At 45.4% G+C, this 12,493-nt stretch overlaps 1 protein-coding gene across 5 annotated transcripts; it reads left to right on the top strand.

Annotated features, from left to right (window-relative positions):
* The first annotated feature begins 57 nt into the window (after window positions 1–57).
* e4f1 (E4F transcription factor 1) lies at window positions 58–12,402 on the top strand. Of its 5 annotated transcripts, none has more exons than XM_088613164.1 (14): window positions 58–296; window positions 2,726–2,877; window positions 3,652–3,745; window positions 3,956–4,143; window positions 4,433–4,553; window positions 5,136–5,288; window positions 5,954–6,069; window positions 6,559–6,777; window positions 7,213–7,318; window positions 8,241–8,458; window positions 8,992–9,190; window positions 9,596–9,756; window positions 10,485–10,547; window positions 10,865–12,402. In XM_088613164.1, the coding sequence occupies exons 1-14, from the start codon at window positions 203–205 to the stop codon at window positions 11,213–11,215; spliced, it is 2,235 nt and encodes a 744-aa protein (XP_088469290.1). In that variant the 5' UTR covers window positions 58–202; the 3' UTR covers window positions 11,216–12,402. The 5 variants fall into 5 exon arrangements, with proteins under 5 accessions (XP_088469290.1, XP_088469288.1, XP_088469287.1 ...); XM_088613162.1 differs by lacking the exon at window positions 58–296 and adding an exon at window positions 797–1,622 and having other exon boundaries at window positions 3,655–3,745; XM_088613161.1 differs by lacking the exon at window positions 58–296 and adding an exon at window positions 798–1,622 and having other exon boundaries at window positions 6,562–6,777.
* The last annotated feature ends 91 nt before the right edge of the window (window positions 12,403–12,493 follow it).

Here is a 12,493-nt window from a genome sequence, read left to right as displayed (position 1 = left end):
ACCAAGGCAACAAGTGCAACACAATTAGCTAAATATAATATTTCCAGTGGTCCGGGTTTTAAGCAACTGCTATCGATCTTGTGCATATCCTGATCTGAGCCCTCCCTTCCCGTGCCCCTTTGTTGTTATGACGACGAGGTCGTAAATCCGCCATGTTTTTCCCGGTCGCGGCGTTGCGACAGAGACGGAGAGCCCAGACGACATGAATGTACAAAATAATAATACGGCAGAAACAGTGAGCGAGCAAACGGTAGCCGGCAACATCATCGCCATCCACACCACACTCGGCGACGAAGGTAAACACTTCTACCTTTCTCTTTTGCACATTCACCACGTTTGAGAGGCGCGGAAAACATGCTTATAAAAACAGGCCACGGCACAGGCCTGACCTGATATGTCTTGTCTATAGACCTTGTTGAACAGAAGGGATGATTGGTTGTAGGATTAGAAACTGCTGTAGCAGATAATTATGTATGTAAAACGTGCAATAATAGAAAAATGCGTGGGTTGTGGACAACTATTTTGCAAGTTTTAAACCACGGGGGAATATTGGAATTGTTTAGGATCATTCTAATCACATCCGTTTTGTAACACGTTATATAGGTGATCGCTGTGTGGACTGGTTTGGTGCTCGTCCCTCTCAGAATTATTTTCGTTTTAACTCGGGTTTTACAATCTCCACAGCCGCGCGTGTCTGTGACCTCCTTTCCACTGTAGGATTTAATGTTTCGCCACAGGTTTGATGTAGGGGGCGGCGCCTTGGAGATTCCCATCAGGAAACGGTAACGAAACACAGGGAAACGCATTTACGGCGCGAATGTTTTTATTGGTTATCGGCGGAATTCCACCTAAACGAGTATAAATGCATACATCAAAAGATGTTCAATCAATGGGATCAATGCCTCTCACGCTGATAAAAAGCATATTGCAAAAAAAAGGCATTGTATTAATGAAGACTCTATCGATGCATGGCTTTCATACAGAAGCATCGTCGGTGCTGTGGGAGAATGGTGCCCTTTACCAGAACAGGCAAGTTGCTGAGGTTGAAACTGCTGTTCTTGCAAAAGTTCAGCCCTGGCTTGATTGATGCCGGGAGGCCGCTGTGCTATCAGTGTCGCAGTGGCTCACTTTGGGCAGAGCATGTATTTCTTGCTCTGTGGCGTGATCAGGCTCAAATGAGGTGCAGAGCATTGCGCCACACTCTGTAGGGGATGGAGATCCAGATAGAGTTTTATTTTGTTTGTTTTGGTTGGCCTCTGCATGCAAACAGACTTGAGGGAGGATGTGAAAACGGTGATCTCAAACGGAGCACCAACACTGACCACATAGTTAAGAAAGCCCAGCAGAGGATGTTTTTTTCTTACGCAACTCGGAAAACACAGAAGTGAACCGGCAACGTCTCCTTCGGTTCTACACAGCCATGATCCAAAGTGTTCTGACAACCTCTATCCCAGTCTGGTATGGGAGCCTGGATAACTACTCCAAAGGCAAACTGGAAAGGATTGTGTCCAAAGCTGCAAAAAGTGTCGGCTTTGATCTCCCTTCCATTTCATCTCTCTATTCAAGACGTACCTCCAGTCCTGCCACGAAAATCATCTCCGACCCCTCTTCTTCTTTCCCCAGTACGTACTCTGAAGTCATGCTGAACTCTGAGTTCCATTGTATAATCATGCTGCTGCATGGAAAGTTGTTTACATGCTGTATGTAGGTGACAATGTTTGTTTGTCTTCTGTCCTACTTAAATTTGTACTGTATGTATGTCTCATCTGTGTTGTTTGCTGTACCGAAAGCAAATTCCACCAACTATTTTTGTGTGGCAATAAAGAATAATCTAATCATCTAATCTACAGTTTATTTAAATGCCGTGCTTTCTTTACATTAGAAGGGTTACAGAATAAAAGAAGACCATTCTGCTCATTTAGAGTGCCTGGTTGGATGTAGCTCACAATGTAGAACAATATAACTACTTGGGGACTGTCCTGGACTCCAAGCTTAACTTCGAAGCCAATACTGACCTGATCTTCAGAAAAGGTCAACAGCTCCTTTTTTTTTTCTTAGGGAAACGGAAGTATTTTAAGGTCGATGATTCTTTGTTGGTTTTGTTCCACCTGTCCTTCCTTGAATCTGTTCTAACCTTTACCCTGACCTGCTGGTTTGGCAACCGGAACCTGAGAGGCAAGAACAAACTGGGCAGCCTGGTGAAAATATATCAGAAGGTCACTGGGGCTGATCTCCCAGCCCTCTCCTCCATCTGTCATTCACTTGCTTTGCGTAAAACAAAATCCATCCTCGATGATCCCTCACACCCCTTGTTTTAATCATTTCCAGTTACTCTCATCAGAACACAGATACCGACTCCCCAACACCAAAACCAGCAGATTTAAGTTCTCATTCATACCTGTAGCCATATCCTTATTTAACCTTTGACCTTAAGTGTAAATATGTATGTATATCGTTCCTGTCTTTTTTTTTTCTCCACTTGTCTGTACACCAACACTGCTGCTGTAAAACAACTTGCCCCCCGCTCTCTCTGACTGAATCAAGGGTTTGGCCCTGCTGTTTCTTCATGGGTCGGACAGAGCTGGTTTCAGCCTCGCTGGCTGCGCAGCCGGTTCCCAGCCTGAAGGAGCTCAGCTGTTTCCGAGGAATGGCCTGAACGGTGTGGGGGTGGGTTTGTCATGGCGCGGCCAGTGTCACACTGGTGGTGGTTTGTGTTGCATTCCAGATGAGGACGTACACAAGTGTGGGCGCTGCCAGGTGGAGTTCACCAGCCTGGAGGCCTTCATCCAGCACAAGCTGCAGAACAGCTGCCAGAGGAGCCAAGAGGGGCTGCCCACCCAGGCACCCAGCAAGATCGTGCAGGAGCACAGCCCAGAGGTACACTCCCTGATCTCCTGCCCCGGCACCAGGAGTAATGGAGGGCATCCAAGCCCCTTGAAGAGCGAAGGGTTTATTTCTTGATTTCGTTCCCAGAGAGCTGCAGATTGTTACATTGTACCACCTGCTGGCTACGAGTGAACACGTCAAACCATGTGTCCCGGTTTAAAAACCTGTGGTGGTTTAAAGGTACCTAGAAAAACCTGCAGCCCTTGAGGGCTGGGGATACCTCCTGCTGATGGGTAAAAGAAGAAAACTTCACACAGCTTGCTTGTCCCATAAACACTGGTAAAGAATTACTGCATAGTGCAAACCTTGTGATGGTAAAGACTGGTCTCTCTTATGTCTCTGGGTCCAGACCTGATCATTTGTGTTGGTAGTGGTTTTTTTTTTTAATATGCGTTTCAAAGGCATGTGGAGTTGAACTTTGCGTGTGACAGGATTAGAACTGCCAGATACCCTTTTTTGTGCATGGCAGTGTTGTTGCAGACCAGCAGTTTGAAATGAAAGCAGACATAGTCAGTTCGTGTTATTACTTAGCGTGGGTGTAATAACGCTCATCTGTCTTGCCATCTGGTGTCTGGATTTGTGTGAACTGGTATTGAAAAAGCTTTAAAGGTCAAAGATGAAGTGTAATGAACGAGAGCACTTAGGCAGCCTAGTGCATCTGGGTTAGGACAGGCTGGATCTGAGATATTTTAAGGATTGGGTGCCGCAGTTTTAAAATCAGTGCTTTCACAATCCTTAAAAGATCCTTTTTTGTCATTTTTCTAGCAGGTTGTGTTATCTGATGGAGTAGCTGTTACAGCAATAGTAGTCGATGATGGTGCTATTTCTTCAGAAGAGGTGGAGAGGCCCAGAAACACAGGTATTGTTTTTTTTAATTAACAAGTTAAAGTGGTGTAAATTGGGTTCTTCTGTAGGTACACAAGATGGCAGAGACCGTCAGATGTCGCACCTGCGTTTGGTGTGGTATTTAATGTTTAAACTTCCGCTACAGATGTCACTGTGTTAAGGAAGCTTCTCTCTTGTGCACAGTGCAGAGCTCTTGGCTGAACCGTGTGATGTCTGTTTGCAGATGAGGCAGGAGCAAGGGTGTTACACTCTGGAGGGCATCCCAGGCAAGCTATCACCGGAAGGGACTGCAGTCTCTCTCAGAGCTCAGGCGCCAACCTGAGTAGGGGGCTAGACGTCTCCAAGAACACCTACCGGGTCAATGAAGAAGGGCGCTTGATCTGTCCCCTGTGTGAGAAGACCTTTAAAACAGTGCGTTCTGTATTGAACATTTTCTTCCATGAAGTACACATCCACATGCTTCACGTGGACAAATTGATTATGAACATCTTTGTTTATAAGCGTATTAGAATACTATCTCTTGCTAAATGTGCACGAACATAGGAAGGCCGGGTGCTCGTGACTCATCTTTTGTTAGAACTGCTTAAGGAGTTGGCTGCTTGCTAGTAAGCTGAAAATGGTTATTGGTGTTTGCACATAAGAATACATGTGAGAAAACTCTGCAGCAGGGTGACTGCATTGGGATATGTTGTGTTTTCAGACAAACATCCTGAGGACTCATCTCACCACCCACAGCGACAAGAAGAGCTTTCAGTGCAATCTTTGTGGGAATGCCTTCAGGACTAAGGGCTCACTGATTCGCCACAATCGGCGGCACACAGGTGAGATGGAGAGAAATCCACTACTGAGCTGTCCTTGCCCTAGTTCTGTCCAAACAACTGGACTGTTATTGATGATGATGTTATCCGGTCAGTCGGATCCGACTCTCGGCGATTCTATAGGCCATCTCTCGCCACGCTTTCCGGTCTTGGACTTTCCCTTTCAGCTGTTCTATGCCTAAGCCAGTGTCCGTTTTGATGGCGTCGAGCCAGCGCGTTCTTTGGCGGCCTCGTCTTCTTGTTCCACTGACCATCCCAAGCGTCATTGCTTTCTCCGATGAATCTGATCGCATCACGTGACCAAAATAAGTGAGCCGGAGTCTGGTGATCTTTCCCTCAAGCGAAAGTTCTGGCTTGATGCGCTCCAGAACCTCTTTATTGGTGACCCTTGCTGTCCATGGTATCCGTAACAGTCTTCTCCAGCACCATAGCTCGAAAGCATTTATCCTCTTTCTTTTTTCAGGGTCCGGCTTTCACACCCATACATTGATATGTTATTAGTATGGAGAAAAACACTAGAAGCAGTGCATGCTATATATCTTGTGTTTTACCTCCCTGGCTGTCTCGTGTCTCTTGCCTTTGCAGATGAGCGTCCCTACAGGTGTAATCTGTGTGGGCTGTGCTTCAGGGAGTCGGGGGCTCTGACCAGGCACTTGAAGTCCATCACCCCCTGTACCGAGAAGATCCGGTTCAGCCAGTGTAAGGAGATCCTGGTCAATAAGGACGGTGTACAGAAAGGTAGGTGTCGGCAGGCTGCTTCAAGTCTGGAATTTTAAGTCTCCATTCTTAACATTTTACTACCGTAGTTCCACATTTCCTGGCTCTACATACCAGACTTTTCCTAATTTACAGTTTTAATGGTGTGCTTCCGTTTAAGGATGAGGTGGGTACCCCCCTATATGTAAAAGTATTTTGGAATTATAAATAGGAGGCATTACTATTAATCCTAGTCAAAGTAGTGTGTCCGAGACACATGTGAAGCTACGAAGGACATTTATTGCATAACGACTAGTGAAAGGTAGCGGTCCTGAACACCATTGTAGTTGTGTCTCTGCCAAGGTTGATTCATATTTTTAAGGACTGTTGGGAATGTATAGTGTAGTGCTTTTATATTTTGCCACTAGCACGGGCACTGTGTGATTTCATTACTTAAGGTTGACTTATAGCTAATGTTTTCCTGTGTGTGATTTTTGTAGCAGGTTGAGTGGCACCAAATGTCTTTGATATTGCTCAAGATCCTGGGAAATTGGTGACTTCCATCAGAACTTGATCACACTTGCGACTGGACAAGAATAAAAACAGTAGCCACTGATCCCTAAATAAACTAGATGCTCATCGTATTCCAGCCACGGGCTCCTGTATTTCTGTGAATGAGTGTGATGTGTTGTGGTGATCTGATACAGAACTGGCGACTGACTCCTGTCCCCCTGCTGAGCCTGTGGTGAACTTGGCGACCAGTTCCGAAGAGGAGATTGTTCACGAAGTCCACGTGCAGATGGAGGTAGACGGTGCTGAGCAGGTGTGGCTTTGCCCATTTTTTTATATCTCATTGGATTTGTTTAAAATAGTTTACTGTATGTCTGGATTCTCTTCCAGTGCTTCAGGACATATTTATTACTCGCACCATTAAGCAGTGTGTAGGATCCCAAGTTGTTTCCAATGCATGTAGATAAGGGAGGTGTCTGTTAGAGTTGGTTAACTTATGTGTACTGATTATGTAAATGTGCCTCAGTACAACTGCCTGCTGTATATGGTGAAATAAAAGGGATCCCTGTCTAAAGAAGGTGTTAATGATGAAGAGGTATATAGAAAAGCAAGGCAGTGTTTTGTATCGTACGTTTTTGTGTTTTGGTTATACATGTACAGTGTTCTAGTGTACAATCCCAAAGGTCCAAGCACAAATCGCCGTTTATAAAGACCGATCCTCCATCTTGCCGAACAGACAGCGGTGGTTCGTAGACGCTTACCCACAAGTCTTCACCCATTCTCTCGTACCCCCCCCCCCCAGCAGGCAGACCCCGCCGCCGTGTCGGAGCCCAAGGCCGCGCCGCAGACGGAGGGGGATCATCTGATCAGCCAAGCCATCCTCAACTCCGGCATCGCGCTGGATGGCGAGAGGGGGGGAGGCGAGGGCCGGCCCCCGGAGCTGTCCCTGTCCGCTCACGACCGGATGGAGGACATCCAGGTCACGGAAGAGTGCGTGGAGGCGGATTCCGAGGACGCGTCGGTGAGCAGGAAGGGAAAACTGCTTAAGCAGCAAGTCCCGGTTTTCAGTAGTGTACAGGGGGATTGACGGGATTGTACTGATGAGGTAACTGAGCCCAGCGGAAAGCAGAAAAATGGTTCCCTTCCTGAACCTTTCTTTTCCTAGGATGGGTCACTGTGACTGAACTGGGGATGCAAAGAAATAAGATGATTTTTTTTTTTAAGAGACTCATATTCCATTTCATGTGGTTTGCATTTTTTTGTTTATTGGCCCATACTAGACTTTAAACACTGAGTAGCGCCACTGGTTTCTTTGAGATGCTGTCGGCAGTAAAAAAAGAAACCCCCTTGTGGGAATTTTCAACATTTGTTTTACCTTCAGATACATTTTTTCCTACTCTTTCCACAGCAAACTAAAATATTGTATGTGAACTGAATAAAAAAAATATATTTTTAGGAGCCTTCAGAGAAAGAGAGTGAGGAGAAAGGACATAAATGCCCTCATTGCAAGCGGGTCTTCAAAGCCCCAAACTACCTACGAATACATGTGAAAGGTCATTTGGGTGAGTTCACAGTGCTTGTGTTTTTTTTAAAACTGCTATTAAAAATCCCTCGCCTTCACCCCCCAGAAGAGTCATCTGAAACAACTTGACAGCTTCTGTTCACGCATCAGTGGACCTGCTGTAAAAAGAAGCTGACATCACAGTTTGGCTGATTTTAAATAAATTGCCATCTCACCCCTCTGAATGTTCAGGAGTAATTCTAGGAATGTGGGACATCTATGGCCACCAGCCATATCACTCTGCAACTCACAACTGGCAACCCACTGAAGCTCAGCAGGTGTGAGCCTGGTCAGTACCTGGATGGGAGACGTCCTGGGGAAAAACTAAGGTTGCTGCTGGAAGAGGTGTTAGTGGGGCCAGCAGGGAGCGCTCACCCTGCAGCCTGTGTGGGTCCTAATGCCCCAGAATAGTGACGGGGACACTATACTGTAAAAAGACGCTGTGTATTGAATGAGATGTAAAACTAACGTCCTGATTCTCTGTGCTCATTAAAAATCCCAGGGCGTTTCTAGAAGAGTAGGGGTGTAACCCCGGTGTTCCTGGCCAAATTTCCCACTGGCCTTTACCAATCATGGCCTCCTAATAATCCCCATCTATGAATTGGCTTCATTACTCTGTTCTCCTCCCCACTGATAGCTGATGTGTGGTGAACGTTCTGGCGCACTATGGCTGCCGTCGCATCATCCAGGTGGGGGCTGCACACTGGTGGTGGTGGAGGGGATCCCCATTACCCGTAAAGCACTTTGAGTGGAGTGTCAAGAAAAGTGCTATATAAGTGTGAGCAATCATTAATAATTATTATTATCTTCAGTTTTCTGTGTGCTTACACACAGGTACTGTAGAAAACTGCCTTACATCCAACTAGAATGTGCCCAGCTTGCACACTGAGACAGGGTAAGTGACATGGCTGCTGTTCTTACAGGATGTAAGCCCTTCAAATGCGTGGAGTGTCCCAAGGAGTTCCTCACGGGGTATCTGCTCAAGAAACACATGGAGGCGCACCTCAGCGAGCGCCGGTTCAAGTGTGGGGAGTGTGGGAAGCTGTACAAGACTATCGGCCATGTCCGGGAGCACATGAGAGCTCATTCCGACGAGCGGCCCTACCGCTGCAACAAGTGTGACAAAGGCTACAAGACCAAGGTGAGCCAGCACTGACATCCTGACGGCTGTAGAAGTGCTCACCACAGCTCTGCCAGGAGTTAGGGAATCAACATTGCAGCTGGTATCGCTCTAAAGATATCGGCTTTTGCATTACATTGTGGACTGTTTTATGTCAGTATTACGTCCCTTCATTGCAGTCTTTTAAGTGGTCAAGAGGTTTTTCCGGTAGTTCAGTGCATGCTTCTCATTAAAGACTGGTGGTCTTGTCAAGTAATCGAAAAGAACTTGACTGCACAGTCAGAGAACCAGAAATCTGAAATTGTTCTGGAAGCGTAGTAGGTTTCCGCCCACAGTCTGAAGGCAGACGGGTAGGTTAACTGGCTTCTGGGAAAACTGGCCCTCGGTGTGAGGGGGTGTGTCTGTTTGTGCCCTACGATGGACTGGCATCCTGTCCAGGGTGTATCCCGCCTTGCGCTTCTTGCTGGCTGGGATAGACTCCCCAGCCACCCCGAATTGGATGACGCAGTTAGAAAATGACTTGACTTGACTTTCCCTCCCCCTCCTGGTACCAGAATGCTTTGCAGGTGCACCAGCGCACTCACGGGGAGGAGAAGCCATACGTGTGCCAATTCTGCTTGCGTGGGTTCCGGGAGAAGGGCTCACTGGTGCGGCACATCCGCCACCACACCGGAGAGAAGCCATTCAAGTGCTACAAGTGTGGTCGAGGGTTTGCGGAGCATGGCACACTGAACAGGCATCTGCGGGCCAAAGGTAAGCCAGGGCTAATGGCAGCGGAGAGCAAGTGTTATCCGGCAGATTATTGTATTTATTAATCGTTTATTGCTATTAATAGAAACCAATGGAATAGCTCCACATGTGTAAGCTATGTAAAGGTGGCGTAGTAAGACCTGTTATGCAGTGGATCTCCTCTCTTATGTCACTATCAAAGTAGTGAGATTAAAATGGAGTTGTACTATTATTTACTGAAGTATGGTGAAAAGGTAGTAGCTGTATTGGTCAGCTGGTTATAGGATGGATATGAAATCAAGCAGAACAAACACTCCAGAGTCAGAGATGGAGAAGGTGAACCTGCAAGATGTATTGCTGATGGCTCGTTGATCCTGGTGATGTTTCGGTGTGCAACTCAATATATTCCGTGGGTTTACTGTCTTGCAGGGGGCTGTTTCGGAGGATTGAAGGAGTCTGAGCAAACTGAGGCATCAGAGGAGCAACCCTCTGCTGATAACGTGGCTGCTACTATCATATCAGAAGACCCTCATGCAGTGCTGGTGGAGTTCTCTTCCGTGGTGGCAGATACCCAGGAGTACATCATTGAGGTAAAAGCCACCACTCCAGTTGTCATGCATGTGTCACGTCTTCTCTCATACCTGGGCCCCAGGCTGGTCCTATTGAACCTGGGAAGAAGCCCTGAAAAGGGTAGAAAAAGCATGGCCGTTGAATTCCATTCCATTTTGGGTGCGTGCACTGGAACTCATTGCTGGAAATATTGTCAGTCCACTAGGTCATTTAAATGGCTTTTCTATGTACAATTAATTTTGTATGAGCTACTGTAGAGGTACAGCAGATAGTGTTTATTGTTTTGTTCACCTATGATCACCCTGGGATCTGGTATCAAAGGAGAGTCTTACTCTTGACAGCCTAAAAGAACTAAACTTTCTTAGCCTTGAACAGAGCCGACAAGGAACCTGATCGTGGTGTTTCAGATCCTCAAAGGCATTGCCACCACTGGATTTACTGGATTTCTTGAGCATCAGCACTAAAACACAAACCACATGACAGAAATGGAAACTACAGCTTCAAAGTACATTTAAAAACAAAGACCAAAGGGACAGTTCTTCACACAGAGGGTTATGGCCACAGGGCATTAGCTATGCAAACATTTTGATAAAGCAGCTACTCTGCTTCTTTAAAGGTACATCTGGATGAGATTGTCTGATCAGTTAGCTACTAAAATATAACTCATCTAGTTATTTTGAATGGCCTTCTTTTCATTTGTATTTTTCATGGGCTTCTCAGAGGTCTGATAATGTTTTTCGTTTTGAAGGCACCCTCTGAAACGGCAGGAACAGGGGGAGAAGTGGCACTCATACAGGATGACAGAGGCGAGGTCAGTTGATGTTCAGAACTGTTTTCTTCCTTATCTGAAAATTCACACCCTTTTCCATTGCCTTTGAATGTTTTAACAAACCCATTTTGATTAACAGATGAGCCTTCAGATGAAAGTTAATCTCATGAAAGTTAAAGGAGATCATTATCTGGAATATTTGTTTTTGCATTTATTAGTGACAAGTGAAAATGTGCATTATCACTTTTTACTGAGGATATTTCCAGGTTTTAACACTGTTTTGGTTGTTGCAGAGAATTGGAATGGCATTAGTTAAGCTGTGCAGTCACTGACGATGCCGATATCATCCATATTTGCAGGTGGGGAGCCACATCATGAAGGTGGTACAGCAGATAGTGAACCAGTCCCACTCTGGGCACCAGATCATTGTGCAGAATGTCACTATGGATGAGGGTGCTGCGCTTTCCACAGATTGTGGCGACACCATCACCATAGCAACACCCGAGAGCCTAACGGAACAAGTTGCCATGACGCTGGCCTCTGCTATCAGCGATGGCGCGATACTCGCAGCTGAGGGCTCTCTTGAGGCCAGGGACGGAACAGTCACTATGGTAGCATCCCGGGACATCGAGGTGATGGAGCAGGCAGAGGAGTTTGTCATCACCTCCCCTGAGGAAGTGGAGATACAGACGGTCATTGTGCAGGACTGAACATGACTCTCCACTGCTTTTTCCGTTGTGCAGACCCACAGGCTGGTGGCTTCGTGAAACGTTTTGAGAGGAGGAGAAAATGAAAGCAAGTCCTTAATGCTGCTGCTGAAAAGGTTTTTTTTTAGTATTTGGAGTGAGTTACACAATTGTAGAACGATAACTTATCTCAAATACTCTGAACTGATATTTTTGTCACCACGCAATGAGAATTTTCACACAGTAGGTCACAAGTTTTACCATTATTGCTGTTAGCATCTTCAAATTATGTTCAAAGAACAGTCATCCACCCATGCGCCTTGAGTTTAACTAACTTTAGTGATGTATGTTCCTTCCATCTATATTTTAAAGACAATCGTTCTTACAAACACTCTGAACCCAGCCTTTTTCCACTAACTTCATATTTTATTAGCCTTGAACTGTGAGTAGTGGTATTGTCCTTGCTCAGTGCCAGAGACACTGAAAGGGGCAGTGGCCTTCCCCCAGAACACCTCAGCCTTACACTGAAGGAAGGCTCCCAATGTGGAGAGCATGAAGACGTTCAGAAATAAGCATGGGATCTCCGCAGACTTTTATTCTTTAAGCAGAGATCAGTGAACTGTAGCCAAAAGAGGGCACAGCTTTTTAATAAAATACTTATACCATATGTCCAAACTTAAAAGATCACGAACTGGAAATGGAAATGTTTCCTTGTAATGCAGTTTTTAGTATTGCATTTGGAACTATACTAACACACAAACTGTTTTAGTCTGATCAGATATAGCGCAGGGTTTCTAACTAGTTTTCATTACAGGAGTCAAACAGTGCTCATTATTGTAACGTACCTACGTACGTAGAAATAGGTTCTGTACAGGACTATATTTCCTTCAGAGGAACTTGCCAGAGGTTAAGAGAGCCCATTATTCAATATTAACAGGTGGGTTAAACAGGCTCAGCTCAAGGGAGGGGCAAAAGAAAGGGGTAGCAATGGAAAATGATGTCAGTTCTGATTTTTCAAAAGTAATATAATTTTCCAAAAACAAATCTATTTTCTATATTGGCTTTGGTTTGAAGCATTTTCTCCTACACTTCATGAAACGAGATTGAAATGCAAAACAAGTTTCTTTCAGTATCCTTTGTTTTTCATATTGGAGAAAAGTGATATTGTGAAGCACTTATGTTTATCGGTTAAATATATACGTGAACTATGACTCTTGTTCTCTTGGAACACCTCACACAACAATGTTTTTTGCCTTTAGAGAGTACAAAAGCTAATCACAATGCATTATTAAAGTCCTTTGC

Source organism: Lepisosteus platostomus, chromosome 19 (genome assembly GCF_059453375.1).
Source record: "Lepisosteus platostomus isolate fLepPlt1 chromosome 19, fLepPlt1.hap1, whole genome shotgun sequence".
Taxonomy (NCBI): Eukaryota; Metazoa; Chordata; class Actinopteri; order Semionotiformes; family Lepisosteidae; genus Lepisosteus; species Lepisosteus platostomus.
The sequence above is the reverse complement of the archived record's forward strand: the minus strand, read 5'-3'. Positions and strand labels throughout refer to the sequence as shown.

What these genes read in the sequence shown, in the direction of transcription:
- e4f1 (XM_088613160.1), top strand. Translation starts at nt 1,421, where the DNA reads ATGATCCAAAGTGTTCTGACAACCTCTATCCCAGTCTGGTATGGGAGC. An exon ending in CCCAGGAGTACATCATTGAG is followed by an intron (nt 9,757 to 10,484) that starts GTAAAAGCCACC and finishes TTCGTTTTGAAG; the next exon opens with GCACCCTCTGAAACGGCAGG. An exon ending in TACAGGATGACAGAGGCGAG is followed by an intron (nt 10,548 to 10,864) that starts GTCAGTTGATGT and finishes CCATATTTGCAG; the next exon opens with GTGGGGAGCCACATCATGAA.